The sequence below is a fragment of the Boleophthalmus pectinirostris genome, unplaced genomic scaffold (genome assembly GCF_026225935.1).
Source record: "Boleophthalmus pectinirostris isolate CB_2022bp ecotype Guang Dong unplaced genomic scaffold, ASM2622593v1 HiC_scaffold_17, whole genome shotgun sequence".
Taxonomy (NCBI): domain Eukaryota; kingdom Metazoa; phylum Chordata; class Actinopteri; order Gobiiformes; family Gobiidae; genus Boleophthalmus; species Boleophthalmus pectinirostris.
The window spans coordinates 13314275-13331460 of NW_026571115.1; the positions used below are offsets into that span (position 1 = coordinate 13314275).

A 17186-nucleotide genomic window follows, 5' to 3' on the forward strand; every position below is an offset into this window, starting at 1 on the left:
TCAAATTCAATGAGACCATTTGTCCTTTGCTGCAGGTGGAACAGTTGTAAGCAGAACAAACAGGCGGCTAATAACCGGGCAGCGACCAACAACCAGATGGTGACCCCAGAGGGCGAGAAGCTGCACAGTGACAGCGGCATCTCTGTGGACAGCCAGAGTCTCCAGGAGCAACAACAACAACAGCAGCAGCAACAGCAGCAGCAACAACAGGCCCAGGCAGAAGTGCAGAGCCAGCCAACACACGCACCCGAGCAGATAGGTGAGACTCACACAATCCACATAGACACTTATATGGATTCGTGTATGTTTAAAGGTGCACTGTGTAACTTTCTTGTGGAGGTGCTGTTGCAAATGTCTATATAAACCTTGTTTTCAGTTAAAAGCTGGGGTACCTGAAGAAGGAAGTATGTAGCAGACCAAGCAGAGCCAGTCAGAGTGCTGCTGTTAGTGCTTACTTTAAGGTTCACAAGAAATTAAAATTCATTATTGTTACACAGGCAGCCTCATTTTATCACAAAGGGCTGCTTTTAGAACATTCTTTGGGGAAAACACACTGAAAAAAAGTTAGATACTTCAGCTTTAAAGATGACCTTGTGCTTGAGTCTGCATATTATCACACCCGTGGATCATTATGTTGTAATTTGGACATTTTAAATCGCAAGAGTTATCTAAAAAGAGTCAAGAAAAGAAACATTTTCTCTGACATCCACATTAGAAAACTGAAATGCTCAATGGGAGCTGATGTTGCCATAAACGTCATCACAACAAAGAGCTGGCACCTCCAGTGCAAAGCAAAAATGCCAAATCCTACGTGTATCACAGATTAAGAAAATAAAATTAGAGAACGAAGTAAGTACAGGGCAGTGGGCGTATGCTGGTGGCGGTTAAAAAGGGGGTTGATCACCAAAATGACACCTTGAAAATAAGAGATTAAAGATTGGTCAAACATGCACGAATCACTCTAAATACAACTCTGGGTGAGTACATTAAAAGGTGAAACAACTGTAACATGGTTAAAAGCTCTGGAGAGTCGACATGATAATCACAGCTGCTTAACTGTAGCATGTATCTCTCAAATACAGAAGAAATCAAATGTGTGTCAGTCAGAACAAAATAGCTTTACCTCAGATTTACAGAGTTTAGTGATTCTGCAGAGGCCTTTTTCTGTTTTATTCATACACCGCCATGTTCATTTTAACACACCATGAGACCATTAATCACACCCATCATTGTATACAGTTCCAGACTATACTTCTTTTTAAAAAGTTATGTAAAAGTATGCAATCTTGCCTTCCAGGAAGTAACTTGGCAAACAAAACAAGGCAAGTTCCTAAAATCAATTAGACACAGGACTTCTGTTTTTCCAATACTTTTATTCAGTTTGGATTTACTTGAAACAGGTCCGTCTGTACAGACTTTATAAGCTTAAACTTTCTTACCCCTCTCCATGTGTCTCGTTAACATTCTGATAAAACCCACAGAGTTCACAGCCTTAAGCACAACTCAGCTCTGTTCCTCAGTCATTTATCGCACCAAGATGTTCCCCGATATGTCAAACATGTGCGGCGCTCTATCAGGATTGTGTAACAGTATTCTCCCTTTGAGCCAGTACTTGACTTTGTGGATTGAGATCAAAGATGATATTTTACTCATGACTGGACATAGCCAAGAGAAGATCAGTTGGGCTGGCTCCACGCATGCAAATACTTACATGATATATCTTCACCTATAGGAATCTGCAAAGCTGCTGTGACAGGAACACGCTCAATATTAGTCCTTATGGTTTAGTTGTTATTTTGGCTACATGCATCTTAATGACGAATGTTCAAGTTTGACATAAATATTACGAATGACAGAAAGCTGACACTGTGCCTTACTACAACTGTGCATGCCAGTGACACAGTGTACACAGGCTGGGAAACTGCATATGTTTGATCAGTCGCGGCACTACGATACTACTCCTCTATATTTGTACCAGAGGGTGCTCGAAGCATTTTGGGGGTGTCTGTAGCACATATTTGGCGATGTAGCAAAATCAGACTTGTTTTGTAAGATGAACTCTGGACAAGCCATCTGCATGAAGCTAACATTTCAGACGTGTGTTGCTTCTCAGTGGGGTAGGTCATTAAAAGACAAATGGGAGAGTGCTTTAGTGGAATTACATTAGAGTAAATCAACGACTGATGTGAAAGTTTTATTACATAAGTTGTTTGTTGTCTCACCTGCCTGTATTATTCTTACTTAAAGGTCCTATATTAAGCAAAATTGACTCTGTTATCCATGTTAGAATGTTGTTACCTCATCAAAAATATGCCTGGAGTTTGTTTCTTTCACACATATTTCACTAATTCACTAGTCTGTCTACATTTACAAAGCTCAAAATGCTCTATTCCACCATGCAGGAACTTTTGTTTAGTAGAGATGGGCAATTCCAGGGCTGAAAGTAACCAAATGATTCTAATGAAGGCGTTTATGGAGTTTAAAAACACAGTGGAGCACTTCCTGTGTTACCACATGGCATATCAAAGAAGGAACACTGTGTTTTCTGTTAGCAAGAAGAGCTCAATCTAAATATACAGAGTTTGTGTGTTAAACATGTGTGAATGAAACAAAACACAACCCCAGCTATGTTTGTGACCAGGAAACAACATAATAACAGAGATCAGAGAATTGTGTAATATTGGCCTTGTACTATTTAACTTTTATACATAGTGAACGGTCTGAGATCTGGTTGTTTCCATGGAAATGTTATTGCTTTGCCAGAAATGTAGAACAGGAAATGTAAATGCATATCTATGGAGACAAGCAGTGAGGCCACCAGACCAAGTTATAGGTCAGATCTGCGCAGGCGATGAGGCGATCTCTTTAGGTAGTGCTATATATTTCATATATTTTCATATTCATGTACTGCAGATGTATTGCTGCTGTCATTTTTTTCATTGAAAATTGGTATCCACATAAATGTACAGACAGTCAGGTACACAAAAATTATTAAGTTTTGTCATAGTTCTCAAAATTCCTTGCTGTGGTTGGGTTAAGTTGCTTTCACCTGTCATCTGCATATATAGCAGCTAATTTTTTGTTTATTTATTTATTTATTTTAAATCAGGGAACATGGCAAATACACATTTTTCCCCCTTTATTTAAAGGTGCATTGGGCAACATTTCTTCCATGGTAGACATTAAACCAATCTATCTCGAGGGAAATAACTATAGGCTACATTACAGGTAAGATCTGTGGAGAGGCAACACTATTCACAGAGAGAATTATTGTATTTTTAAGCAATAAAAACACCCGTAATTAAAAAATGCTAGACAGATGTGTTTACTGCCAAACCATGCAACATTCCAGTCAAAGCAATATCATCTCTAGAGATACAAGCAGGTGATGGACTCTCCACCAGAAAAGTTGTGCAATGCACCTTTAAATACACCTGCATATTTATTTTTAAGTTGATTTGTTCATGTACAGAAAATCGTTCTTGTGCATAAAACCTTCTATTGTAACTGAATCCATCCAGCTGACACTCGATCTCAATGCATCTCTCTAGTTTAAAATTGCATTTCCCCTTCCGAGTCCTTAATCATTTGAAAGAATAGCCTGTCAATTATTACATGTTTGCAGCAATGCCATAAACACTCCTGCTCAGTGTCCTTGATAGTCTCCATTACTTTCTAATGAGCCCGGGGAAAGTCTCATTCAGTTTTATTTTTTTCTTTCATTTAGCGGTAGAACAAAAACTATGACCAATAAAAGGATGAATTCCCCCTCTGTGATTGGCTGAGTGTTTTGTAGACTGCTCTATTAACCTTGGCACCTCTTAAAGTGATCGGCTCATTAGCAGGTGTTAGGAGACAGGATCCAGCCCGGGCCCCATGCCTCTCATAGTCAGATCCAGCGCTAGCGTTTACTATGTGCTAATTGGCAATGGCAACGCTTGTGGGCACGGAAGTATTAAACAAAGAAGCATATGCTCTATAGAATAAAAGACTACAACCTCCTCTAAAACCAATAATGTCCTAAGAATTATGTAATAAATCCCTGATAATCACAGGGGGTTTCCTGTTCCCATTGAGAATATTTTTTGGCAGCTGAAGTAATGGGAACTAAAACAAATCGTATAAGCTTTAAAAACAGCTGTAAAACTGTGAAAATGTATTATAGTTTGACTGACAGCGTGGATGGAGACGAAGTCTGTGTAGATAAGCTACTCAATGCAGTCTCCCCATCTCCATTTGAATCCTTCTCTCCCAGCTCCTCTCTCCTCTCTCCTCTCTCCGCTCTGAGATGTGCATTTTGAATGTGTTTAAATTTTAAACAGATTTGAAGACTTTACCCATTTCTCTTCAGTCCTGAGTCCATGGCCTGTATTTGACCTCACTGTTAAGTTCAAACAAAATGTACAAAATAAAACAGCTCCGATCAATATATATTGACAATGTTTGCAAGGTTGAATAAACTGGGTGACATTCACAAATTCAGAAAAATCTGTTCTCTCCATTCTAGTCAAAGGTTCTACATTCTACAAAATGAATTTCTGTGAGCAGTGAGTCGTTTTATAATGTTGTTTCCCTGTTGCCAACATACCCAGAGTTGTTTTGTTTCATTCATGCATGTTTGAGTGATCTGCTATTAATAGTCTGTCTACACCTCTGAAGCTCAAAATGCTCTGATCCACCTTGTGATGTCATCAAACCATAGTTTTCATGTTAACAGGTACCTTTATCACTTTAGTTGAGTAGAGAATGGCAATTCCAGACCGAAAGTATCGAAATGATTCTAGTGAAGATCTCTGGAGTTTAAAAACACAGTGGAGCATGCCCTTTACAAGGTACAGAGTGTTTTCAGTTTGAGAAAAGAACTCAGTCTAAAGGAATTTTATCATAAAACTAACAACAGCAACAGCAACAATAAGAACACAAAGCTTCTTTTGTGTAAATTGTGCCAAACTCTTGGTCAGAATTCTCCCTACGATGATGTCATCAATATGGAGCTCTGTACTTCCTATAAGTTTCAACAAACTTTTCAACTTTTTTTTCACAAATTGCTTCTTGAGCAATTTATATTTATAACAGGTATTATCTGACCAAATCACGTCAATATTAGAAAATCATCAGAACCATATTCATTTTAACCTTGTCTGTCCAGGAATTTAATCTAGCACCTTCTAGCTACAAGGTTAGAGTCTTAACCACTGCTCCACCCATTACTTGACACCTCTGATTGGATTATATAACAGAGAAAAGCAGCATGTTGAAATATTGAAATACAATGATATAACTTGTGAAATTTCTCAGCTATAACCAGTATTAAAAAGCACAGATCATCTTTGCTGTCAGTGGATAAGTCATTGAGTGAGATTTAGAGACTTGAGTGATAAAAAGATGGAATAAAATGTCTGATTTATGACACTGTAACTACTCCAGATGAGCTCTTGGTAAAGTTTGAAGATGGCAGAGTGTCCGCCCTCGTCATGTGGGCAGATGACAGTTAGCGGTGACGCAGAGATCGGCTTTCACTGAAACTAGAGCTCAGCCATATGACTCATATAGTCTACATTATACTGCTGTGTAATGTTACTAACAGAAGTCATGGCTCCTGGTGTCCTGCTCCACAGACCTTGAACAAAATATATATGCCTTGTTATAAAAAATTTAAAAAAGTGAAGGCTGTATTAGATTACTGAAAAGAATACTTGTCAGAGAGCACTTTTGGCCAGTCATAGTTAAAGGTGCAATATGTAACTTTTCCGTTGGAGTTCTGTCATGATTTGCCTTGGATGCACCACAGAATTGCATTTAACTTATTCTTCTTCAGACCAGCAAATGGCAAAATCAAGCCAGTTTACTGATCAGATCTGTGGAGAGGCAACCACACTCAGAGTAAAAACAGGTATTTATCGGGCAATAAAACATCTGTAATTGAACAAATGCAAGCTAAATATGTTTAACGCCATATCATGGAACATTCAAGCCAAAGCATTGACATTTCCCAGGCAACAAGCAAGTGACAGACTTGTCCAAAAGTTATGTGGTGCTAGCCTGATTCATCAGCTAGTTTTACTTTGTGGAAACCTCGCAGCATTAGGATTTGTTTGCTGGATGGTAGGCAGGTACATTTTTATTTAACCAATTGCTGCTATTTCGTCATGACGTATGTAACGCGTCACTAAAGGGGCTAACTGGTATAAACTTTTTCAAATCCCGTAGGAAGAAGGGCCATAACGTCTTTCCCCTTGATAAAATTCACTAAACATTCTCTTTGTTCTGGCTTTAAATCATTGATCTTGGGAATCGTTGCCAACACAGAATGTTTGGCTTCATCTACATCCATCTCGGCCGCTTTGTTTACTTTTGTGCTGTACCACACAGCTCTTCGCTGATTGGCCGGTGCGCAGTTTACAACCAGGGTTCTCACAAAGCGCCTAGTGTATTCTGATTCCTGACCTAGTCGCTGGAGAGAAATGAAAATGAGCGTTAATACACATAACAGGAAACATGAAAATATACTAAATTCATTACTGATGATTTTGGCTTTTGTCCTCCTGAGGTTGGAACAGCAAATCATCCTGTTCCATATGTCATTTTTATGTCAGATGCCCTTCCAAACATAACCCCCTTGATTTATGATATACTGTGGCTTCGTAACACAATATTAAGTGACTAAAAGATATAATCAAACCATTGCCCGTAATAGCATGGAGAACCATTTCCTTTCTTACTAAGAGGCATTTCAATCAATCTTATTGCCATTTTCAAGCAGGTCGAATCAGAGAGTTAATATATGTGTACAGCCTGTGCCCACGGAGAGCACTAATGCTGTAACTATAGAGGATTTTCCCAAGGACTCTTTGTGATTACAACAAAACCATCTCAAGTTCAAACGCAATCAACAATTTTAACTTTAACGTATAGCCGCGGGTCCAATCAAGACTAAACAAAAGCTCTGATTAGAAAGAAAGAAACCCACTCTGCCAATCTGAGTTCACATTTCTCTTCAGACCTGGTTCAGAGACAGCCAGCTTGCATTGATTCCTCCAATGACGTTACATTCGATAAAGCATTAGGTAGTGGACCATGTGGCTAAAATTATCACTCGAGTCCAAATGAGGTGCAGGAATGGTTTGAAAAGCAGGTGAAGGCGCCGTGGGTGCATATATGGTAGCAGGTGCGTGTGTGTTGGAGGATATGGGAATGGTTAGGATCACTGTCTCTCTGCTCTGTGTCACCAGCGCTGCCTGTGGAGTGTCTGCATAAACAGGAAGGATGAGGGGATGAGGGGATGTGAGCCTGGGACATCTGCATAAAGTGTGAACCAAAGCAGAGGCGCCAACTCCAAAAACAAAACACAAGCAGGATAAAAAGAGAGGGAGAGAGGGGGAGAAAAGGTGCAGGCTGAATTCTTTGGATTTATTTTGACAGTTCCCAAACCATACGTGAAGAAGCTTGTGTGAAATCAGTATCAGAAATGTTAAGGTTATGTTTATGTGTTATTATTATTCATTTTATGTGCATAGTATTTGTGACAAGCTGGAGTGTGACAAGAGAGGTGAGATGTGGGAGGTTTTGGGCTTTTTTGTTTGTCTATTTTTGTTTTTTAGTTTGAACATTTTAAAAATTGAAAAATTCCATTCACAAAAAAGTAACTTAGATGCACTTCTACTTATAAACCACAACGATCTCAAGCCAGAATCCAACAGTACATTTCCCCATTGCTGATTGTATGCTGATGTAAAACTAACCAAATGAATATTTTAACAAACCTCTCTACACTGCTCAGCTGTAGTAAAAGATTGCATTGACAGAGCCCTAGAAAGCTCACAGACCCTCTCAGAACCGCCTCTACATTCTCCGTGCGTCGCCATGGCGTCGCCCGGTCCTCCGCAGGTTAAGAGGGTGCTGGGAAAAGCAGCCGTTTGTCCCTCATCCTCATTAGCTTATAATGACGAAGCTGTGGGCTTTCACTGACAGAACAGGGACCTCAAGGGATCGGCACAGTGACAGAAAGAGGAGGATTGTGAAAAGCAATTATTTTTAAATCTGCGCTCATCCCAATATCGTGTGAACTAAAGTGGCTAATTAGGGTGTTTTTGGCAACACATTTTATTTATTAAGTTTTTTTTAAATTTGACTTTTGGGTTTTGGTAGTATTAGTGGTAATATTAGAGAAGCTGTATTGGTAATTGAAGTGGTGATCGTCCAATCGGGAGCAAAGCAAAGGTAATTTCTATATTAGTAATTGCATGGAAGGCTAGTAGTATTACACTGAATTCGTAATGACAGTCAAAGCCATACATTTTCAGCATAATAAAAACATCTAATTAAATCCGTTCTGTTTTGTTTAAAGGTTCACTGTGTAACTTTTCTTGAGATGATCCGCAACCCGTTCAGTCTTCATGGAAATGTTAATGATTTGATTTAAATTATCCACAGTCTGGTATTAAACTAATCTGTCTGGCATTTACTCAGCTGCAAGTGTTATTTATTGCTCAAACATGTCTTAAAAAAACATCCATTATTACTGAGTGGGGTCGCTTCTCCACAAATCTAACCTGTAATTTGGCTTGTAAGTCTCCATGGAGATTCTTAAGTTAAAGGCCATACTGTGGAACATTTTGGGCACATCTCCACAGAGACAAGCAGAAAAATTACACAGCGCTCTACATTTTGAAGCACCGACTTTTAGAATGTAGCAAAATAATTTCGTTTTCATTTCTCCAACTGCATTTCATGGGCATGCAACACAGAGGACTCACGAAAATAGCTGTACAAAACGTTTGTGCTGAAAGCGCTGTGCATCTCATTTAGGTCTAATTACTCTAATCAAACAACAATATAACTTGAGTGGAGCTACTTAGTGCTGCCTCCACCATGCTGCTTTAAATACAGGTTAAAATGGAGTCTTAACCAATTGGAATCCCCCTGGGGTTTAAACGCTTGCATCAGTCTCTCATTCACTGTGTCTATGCAAACAGAAATCTGATCATTATCTGATTTCTGGAGTTATCAGATTATTGGAATGCCATGTAAATAGTTATAGCTGATCTGAACAATCTGATTTCTCTCTGATTGTTCAGGTTTTTGACAAGGAAAATTATGCAAAAAATGTAACTAACTGGGCAAAGACAAAAATGAAAAAGTAAGTGTTAGATTACGTATTTAAAGGTGCACTATAGCTTTTTTGTTGGTTTTAAGAGTGTCATTGCAAAAATACCCAGACCTGTGACTTGTTTCCATGAAGATGGAAAGCTTTAATACTGTACTGAGAAATATTCCAGACAAAGCAATAACATCTCCAAGGAAAAAGCATTTGATGTGACGTCCACCAGAAAAGTTACACAATGCACCTTTAAGATTTATATGTAAATCTCAAATAAGAATATAATCTTATATGTAATACATAGTTATTTTTGAATATGATGTACATTGTCTAACAACTGATACATTTGCAGTGGCATCATGCTGGCTGGGGGTGCTTTACATGTATCTCTATTAGTGGAAAGTTTAGCAGTTACCATGGTGACACAATGCACACATTAGTAAACACAGCCAAACATAAGTAAGTGTTCATGGTCTAGTTTAGGTGTTTGATTTTCAACAAAAACAGAGAGATTCTAACACAGATCACTTCATCTGTTGTATTCCAACTAAATCAGCTCTTTCTGGTCAGATTGTGTTACAATAAAGCTCAGATTAAAGCTTGACTTGAACAGAGCTTCTAAAAGAGCTTCACACTTCCTGAGAACGTTGATGACATCAGCTGCAAAAATTCACAAAAAAAACACACGCACGCACACACACACACACACACACACACACACACACACACACACATCACACACATACTTTGTTAGCTGACTACTCTCGTTATCTGAAATTTACTTTCTATCCAAATGCACCCAGTGACACATTTCTGTTTTCCTTTTGCAGTTGTGCGAGTAGACGGAGGTCCACAGCCCAACACCCCTCCTCCTGAAGTTTGAAGAGAGGACGGGACAACACACGGCAAGAGGAACTCAATCGCGGATTCAAAAAAACAAAACAAAAAGGGGGCCACGCAATGAATGTAAAACAGACTCAAGTAGTTTTTGGAGCAAAGACTTGTGGACTTGTGTGAAATCCCCCATACCGGACCATTGAGGGAGCCTCTTCATGTAGAACAATGGAAAACTCAGTGCCTAGACTTCTACGGCAATACCAACCACTATCTGTACCAACATCACTGTACGAGGACACAAAGGATTCAAGTTATTCATAGTGCATTATTGTGTAATCTTAGTTTAACACTTTTCGAGTTTGGTCTTATGGCAAAGTATCTGCCATCATGTGTGCACTGGTTCAATGATTTCTTTTGACATCAGATGCCCTACCATTTTCTGTTTATCAAGGGTTGGAACTGTCACATGTCATGAATGCAGCGGCAAACTATAATCCTTTTTTTTTTTTTTTTTTAATAATGTTTGGAAATCCTCCCTAGCACTTAATGTACAGTTAGCCCCACCTGGTTCCACCTTTAGCATCTCATATTTATTTTCTTATGAATATGGAATATATTTGACACAATTTGACTGCATGGATGTTGCTGCAAAACCCATTATTTTTCTGCTGGTGAAACCTCTGAAATTTAGATAGACCACTGTGATAATAACATCACAAGAAAGTAGTTTTGCCATATAATAAAAAAAAAAAAATAAACTCAATTTTGATAGTAAAGACAAAGATTAATACTCAATACCAATTTCAATACATCAGTGATTAAAAATATATATATTCTTAGAGAGTAAAATGTGATTTTCCACACAAAATAATGGTAGTTTCTCAAGACGATTCATGTGGTCTTGTATAATAGTTCAGATATGAATCCTAAAGAAGCCGGGAGGGCTCATAACAAACGCAAATACCGCAACAAATACAAACGCGACAACACAAATGCAAATGCCACAACACAACAAAAAGCCACAACAAACCAAAATAGGCCACAATGGAAGTGACCGTGGAACTCTATTTTAATGCAAACGTCGCAACAAATACAAATGCCCCAACACAACAAAAAGCCACAACAAACCAAAAAGCCACAACGAAAGTGACCGCCGGACTATATTTTCTGACGTTTCCAACTTCGTTCACTTCTCAGTTCCTTTACTTTTCACATTCTTGTTCTTCTTCAACTTTTCCCATTCACTTCCAGCTTGATCCTTTAACGCTTTGCTTGGTCCATCGGAAAATAGAGTCCCGCGATCACTTTCGTTGTGGCTTTTGGTTGTGCTGTGTTGTTTGCATTTGTGTTGCGGCATTTGCCTTAAAATAGAGTCCCATGGTCACTTCCACTGTGGCTTTTTTTGGTGTGTTGTGGCTTTTTTGGTTTGTTGTGGCTTTTTGTTGTGTTGTCGCGTTTGTATTTGTTGCGCCGTTTGCATTTGTTAAGAGCTCTCCCGGCTTCCGTATAATCCAGACTAGTCTAAAACAGTTCTAATTTTTATCTATTCTGTTCTATTTGTGCGATTTCAGTGTCAATACTTGCTCAAATACATTCTAGTTTTAGCATCAGTTAATATCTGCGTATCAATTTCTCTGACAACCGTACCAGGAAGCCATCTCACATCGTCACGCACCTAACTAAACGCAACCCCGGCTTCCTGTACCATTCTCAATACATCCATTTGGTCTTTAAACACACATGGACCGTTTATGCCTAAAAAGGTAAACAGCTAGAAACTAAGTCCATTATCTCCTCATCTCTCCATTTCATCAAAGCAACAGGATGGCCTTTTTCTCTTTCCTCCTGTGACAATCTACTCTGGCTAGGCTCCGCTCCATCGAACCCCCACAGCCCTGTGCGGGACCCAGCAGGCGAGTCGTGAGTCACCCCTCCACTTTCTCCTCCTTTTAGTTATTTACCACAGACAATCTTCTAGGCATTAAAAGCATTGGTGCCATTGTTGAGTCATAGTGTTTGAGGGGAAAGGCTTGATTACATTGCAGGCTTTCTCTCTCTATTTTTCTCTCTCTCCGTTTCTCCCCGTCCCCCCTCTCTCTCCATCTCTCTTTATCTCTCTTTCTCCCTGTCTTTTCTCTCGCCCCAGGTCTCTCTTTCTCTCTTTCCCTCTCTCTCAGTGTCTACAGTATAACATCCATCTCCCAGAGGAGCACTTTGGTAGTATTTCTGTTATTTTATGCTATTGCTTCACTGGTTTGGGTTACAAGTCTGATTCAGCAGCGTCGAGATAAGAAAGGGGACCCGTTTTTGACTCACCGAATGCGCTGACGGGGAAAGCCATGTCTGATGTCATCTCCGAAAGAGTAGATACAGGAATTCTGTCAACAAAAACAAAAACAGCTATAATATTACGCATGCATACAATATTTAGTTAACATAGTAGTCACAGTTAAAAAAGTTTTACCTGATGAGCCAGATCCTCTTTTCTGTTGAATGCAAGAGGGTCTGGAACCATAAAAATGACATCTGACAGGGGAAGCCGTGTCCGATGTCTTCTCCAAAAGCATGGATACAGGAATTCTGTCAACAAAAACAAACATAGGTACAGGAATACAATAAAAAAAAAAAAAAAAACAGAACAAAAGTTTTGCCTGACAAACCAGATTAGGAATGCACCAATCTGATACTGGAACTGGACATCAGCACTAATACTGAAAATTTTGCTTGATTGAATTTTAACTTCTAAATATCGGTTCAGTCTATATCCTAAATTTATGTAATAGGACTATTTACTGGACGTAATTGGTCCCAAAGTCTCAATGTTTTATACAAAGCAGTTCTGTAGTTATTTGAGATGTAAACACAGACACATTACACATTCGGATCAATTTTTATCTCATTATGTTTTTGTGTTTTGAATTTTTTTTATTTTAAAATAATTGCTATTTTCAGTCTCTGTACAGGTATCAGTTGATAACAGCAGATATTTGAAGCTACAGTAATGAAATCGATAGTAGAATTAGATTGGTGCATCTCTAAACCAGATCCTCGTTTCTGTTGAATGTAAGAAAGTCTGGAAGCATAAAGCGTGACACTGACTTATTTGTGTTTCTCTCAAGAGACCAAATATTGTCTTACCATTAAAAACAAAACTTATAACTTCTTTTATCCCATATTTAGTGCTTCTGCTTGTTGATTCTGCAAAAATTCACCTTGTTTCTCAGACCTTGTGTTTTGACCATACGTTTCTCTGATAGGCTGATTCAGTTCTGGCCATCAAAAATTGTGGTGACAGTTCTAGACAAATTAGGCTTTGTAAAGTATTGTAAAAGTGTGTGGTCTTGGCTGGCCAGGCAAATAAAGTCTAGTTTATCTTACACATAAACATAGTGAAACCACAGAAAGGCTATAAAGGTAGACTGTAACATTTTTAAGCAGAAATTATTATCGTCAGTCAACCTTCCATACAAATGAAGTGCTCAAAGTGGATCTCTGCATCTTTGTTTGCAATTGTCCTCTCTCTGCTTTTGTAGGAACCAAACTGGAACTAACCCAGAACTAAAATTGGATTTGAACCAGACAATATTTTTATCAAAACTAAACTTTGGCTCAAACCAGACAAATGGATGCTGCCTTAGTAAATGTGCCATTAGCAAAACACAGAAAAAACATTATGAAAAACTCCAAACCAGACCTATAATACATCTAGGACTTGAGTGTACTTCAACATACTTGGACCTAGGTTTAGTGGTATATTGATAAACACATGTGAGTCACTAATGCACTACTCCTAACCCTCACATCAACACAAAGCCCATTAGAAAGTCTATTTTACACCAACAGATCTCAATTACCTCAGGTTTTATCTTCGTTTAGCACTGTTTTAGCTCCTTTAGCTTTTCAATGGCTTCCTATGACTTCCGGACGTCGTCATGGGGACGGAGACCGCGTGACATTAAAACCCCCCATATCCATGTGAACATGCCCAGCTGACATTTACGATACCGTCACGGAAACATAAAGCACTTAGGATGCCGTGGATAGTGTGGGTGGCACCTTTTAGCGTTCATAGGGCCAATTTCGTGTGACCTCTCCCCGCTGTGTGAACCGTGGGCTTATTATGTTGTTAAAGGTCTGGACTGGACTGCTTTAGTGCGTTTAGGGCGTGCTTTCTCAGGATACCCATAGTAAATATACAGTAAATAATCTATCGTTGGTTCGTGTGGTACAGCTTAAAAAGGAGTTTATTCATGCTTTATTAACAATTATGGAATTTAACACGTAGGAGCAATTCTGCTACTTGTATGCTTTTAAATGTTGTTGCGATACTCACATTTCAAACTTTATTTTGATACTATGGAAAAGGTTTAGTACTATTTAGAGATCACCATGACATTAAAGGTGCAATGTGTAACTTTTTGGTTGGGGGTCTATCATCTGCTTGTTTCTGTGGATGTCATTGCTTTGCCTAGAATGTTCCACAGTATGACATTTATCAGTTTTATCTTGCATTTATTCAATTACAGGTGGTTTTATAGCTCAAAAATACTGACCTGTAACTTGATCTGGTTTGGTCTCCATGAAGACAGAAAGGTTTAATGCCATACTGTGAAATATTCCATACAAAGCAAGAACATCTCCACCAGAAAAGTTACACAATGCACCTTTAAAAACACTTCAGAAGAGAACACCATGTTCAACTCAAAACAGTAGTTTCTTTAATATGACTACATGGTCTTAGTTCTGATCATTCTGAAAGATCCAACTTTGTCCAATGATTTTTTTCAGTATTGACTTTTTTTTTTTTTACAAACTTATTGTGGACTGCACAACAAGACAGCATTGTCTTCAGAGTGATGACACATTTGGACCGTTGCCATAGTAAATAACAAAACAAACATATTCTGTTTTATGAATGGTAAAAAGTCCCTAAAATATCCTCTGTAAACAAGGATATGGATCCCATTAAAAGCTCCAACCCACACAACCTCAATGTTAAGAGACATCAGAGGAAATTACTCTGCCACCATGGGTACAACTTTGTCATACATTTGTGTTGCGTAATATTTTATACTATTTTATGTAATGACACAATTTGTTGGTTTTAGAGAAATACATGTTTAATGGTGAACGATGAGATGGTGTAGAAACTTTTTGCACTTGATGGCATGCTTGTAGAGTCAGTAGCGTCTGATAGATGCACAGGTAACTTGACAAAATTTATTATTGTTATTATTTGTGATTTCAGTTTCAGTGCAGAAAACTGAACCAAAAAAGAAAAAAAAATGTAGGTATGTTAAAGGGCCCATATTACACTTTTTATTTTATTTTATAATGTTTCCTCATCAAAAACATAACTGGAGTTTTGTTTTGTTTCATTCACACATGTCCTGCATATTATGGCTGTGTTGTTTTTCTCAAAAGGAAAACACTGTTCCACTTTGTGATGTCATGTGGTAATGCAGGAAGTGCTCCACTATGTAGTTAAACTTGATACACTTCCACTAGAATCATTTGGATGATTTCAGTTCTGGAATAGCATATCTCTACTGAACTAAAGGCAAAATGTATTAACTTGAAAACTACCTCTACATGACATCACAAGGTAGAACAGAGCATTTTGAGCTTTGGAGATGCAGACAGACTAATACAGACTAATAATAAAGATGTGTGAATGAAACAAAACACAACTCCAGGTGTATTTTTGTGCAGGTAAAAAATTTTTAACATGGCTTAAAACTCACAAGAATCCGTTTTGTGTAATATTGGACCTTTCAGGCAGACAGTGGCTACAGTAATGAGCAGAGAGTTAAAGTGCATATGACAGGTTCGACTACCCATAAAAATACATGACGACACCTATATTTTATTCAGTGAATGCTTAAACTATCAGGAAAAAATGTTCCATTCCATGCTTGAGGTTCCTGTCTTCTGACTGGGATTTCATGTATCGATGACATAGATAAAGGGATTCCTTTTACAAATTCAGTGACACCTTCTGTAGCTTTCAACTTCAATTTTCTTCACAACTGGCCACTTGACTTCAAGCTATGACTATTATATTTACCATCTGTACTATATCCAAGCCCGTCTGCAGGAATTTGGGGGGTCCGGGGCAAAAGGTTTCACATAAGCTCCCCCCCTCTAATAGTAATTAACAGGTAGAGATTCCAATTCTGGACTCCTAAGACCCTGTGGCCTTGGAACAACATAGCCCTTTATCCCCCTTCCCCCATCAACTCCCCTGACCATACCACCGGACAAAGAATTCATTAGAAGAAACATAAAAACCTGTCATATTCACTTTAAACCAATGATTTCCACTTTTAACATCCAACCTACCCCCTGCCCCAGCCCTAACCCTTCCTCAGACCTCTGCTTGAACACATAGAAGGAATGTACAACATATATGCAACAAAACTTTCAAAAACACATTTTAGTTTTGCCCTTACACACAAATAGTATTACAGTTTGACAGTATTTTTTCTAACAGATTTGATTTTGTAGCACTTATTAGATGTAAAGTGAATGTGCTCAAAGAGTGCGCCACATTTCAAGTGCCTGTGTACAGCGTCAGGTGACTTTAAGTTTATTGCCTTGAGTTGTTTTGTTTTTCTTTTCATTGTATTTTGTTGATTTTTTTGTAGAGAAAATGAAGGTTTTTAGTTTTTTTTAAAAGGACTTTGAAGCTTCAGTAGGCAGGATTTTAATCTACTGTACATGTACCGTAACATTGCAATATTGATTTGCCTCGCCTTCCTTATCCATTTTTGAAATCTGTTTATTTGTTTTCAGTATCAAAAACCTACAATCTTGAGTTATCTTTATTTCAGCATACAACATGAAGTATGGCTTTGTAAAGGTTAAAGGGTCTATATTAAGTTATTTTCTGATCTATGTTATATGGTTGTTTCCTCATCACAAACATACCCAGAGTTGAGTTTTGTTTGATTCACATATGTTTAACACACAAACCCTGTACATTTAGACTGAGCTCTTCTCAAACAGAAAACACAGTGTTCCACCTTGTGATGTCATATACAGGAAGTGCACCATTGTGTTTTTAAACACCATACACCTTCACTGGAATCATTTGCATCGTTTCAGATGTAGAAAAACAAATAATGTAGTGTTAAATTTGCATAATATAGAACCTTTAAACAAACTTTCTACTGAAGCTTCAAATGTCAACAGAAAAACCAGGTGGCTAACAGACACAAACTGTAAGATAAATTATTGTACAAACTAA

The 17186-nt window shown here is 38.2% G+C and overlaps 1 protein-coding gene across 1 annotated transcript in view; it reads left to right on the forward strand.

Annotated features, from left to right (window-relative positions):
- Positions 1 to 10117, forward strand: part of ngfra (nerve growth factor receptor a (TNFR superfamily, member 16)) — a 57292-nt gene extending 47175 nt beyond the window's left edge. Inside the window, exons 5-6 of the mRNA XM_020935277.1 lie at positions 36 to 259; positions 9931 to 10117. Coding sequence (XP_020790936.1) covers positions 36 to 259; positions 9931 to 9983 — 277 coding nt within the window. The 3' untranslated portion in view covers positions 9984 to 10117. The remainder of the gene's footprint in view (positions 1 to 35; positions 260 to 9930) is intronic.
- The last annotated feature ends 7069 nt before the right edge of the window (positions 10118 to 17186 follow it).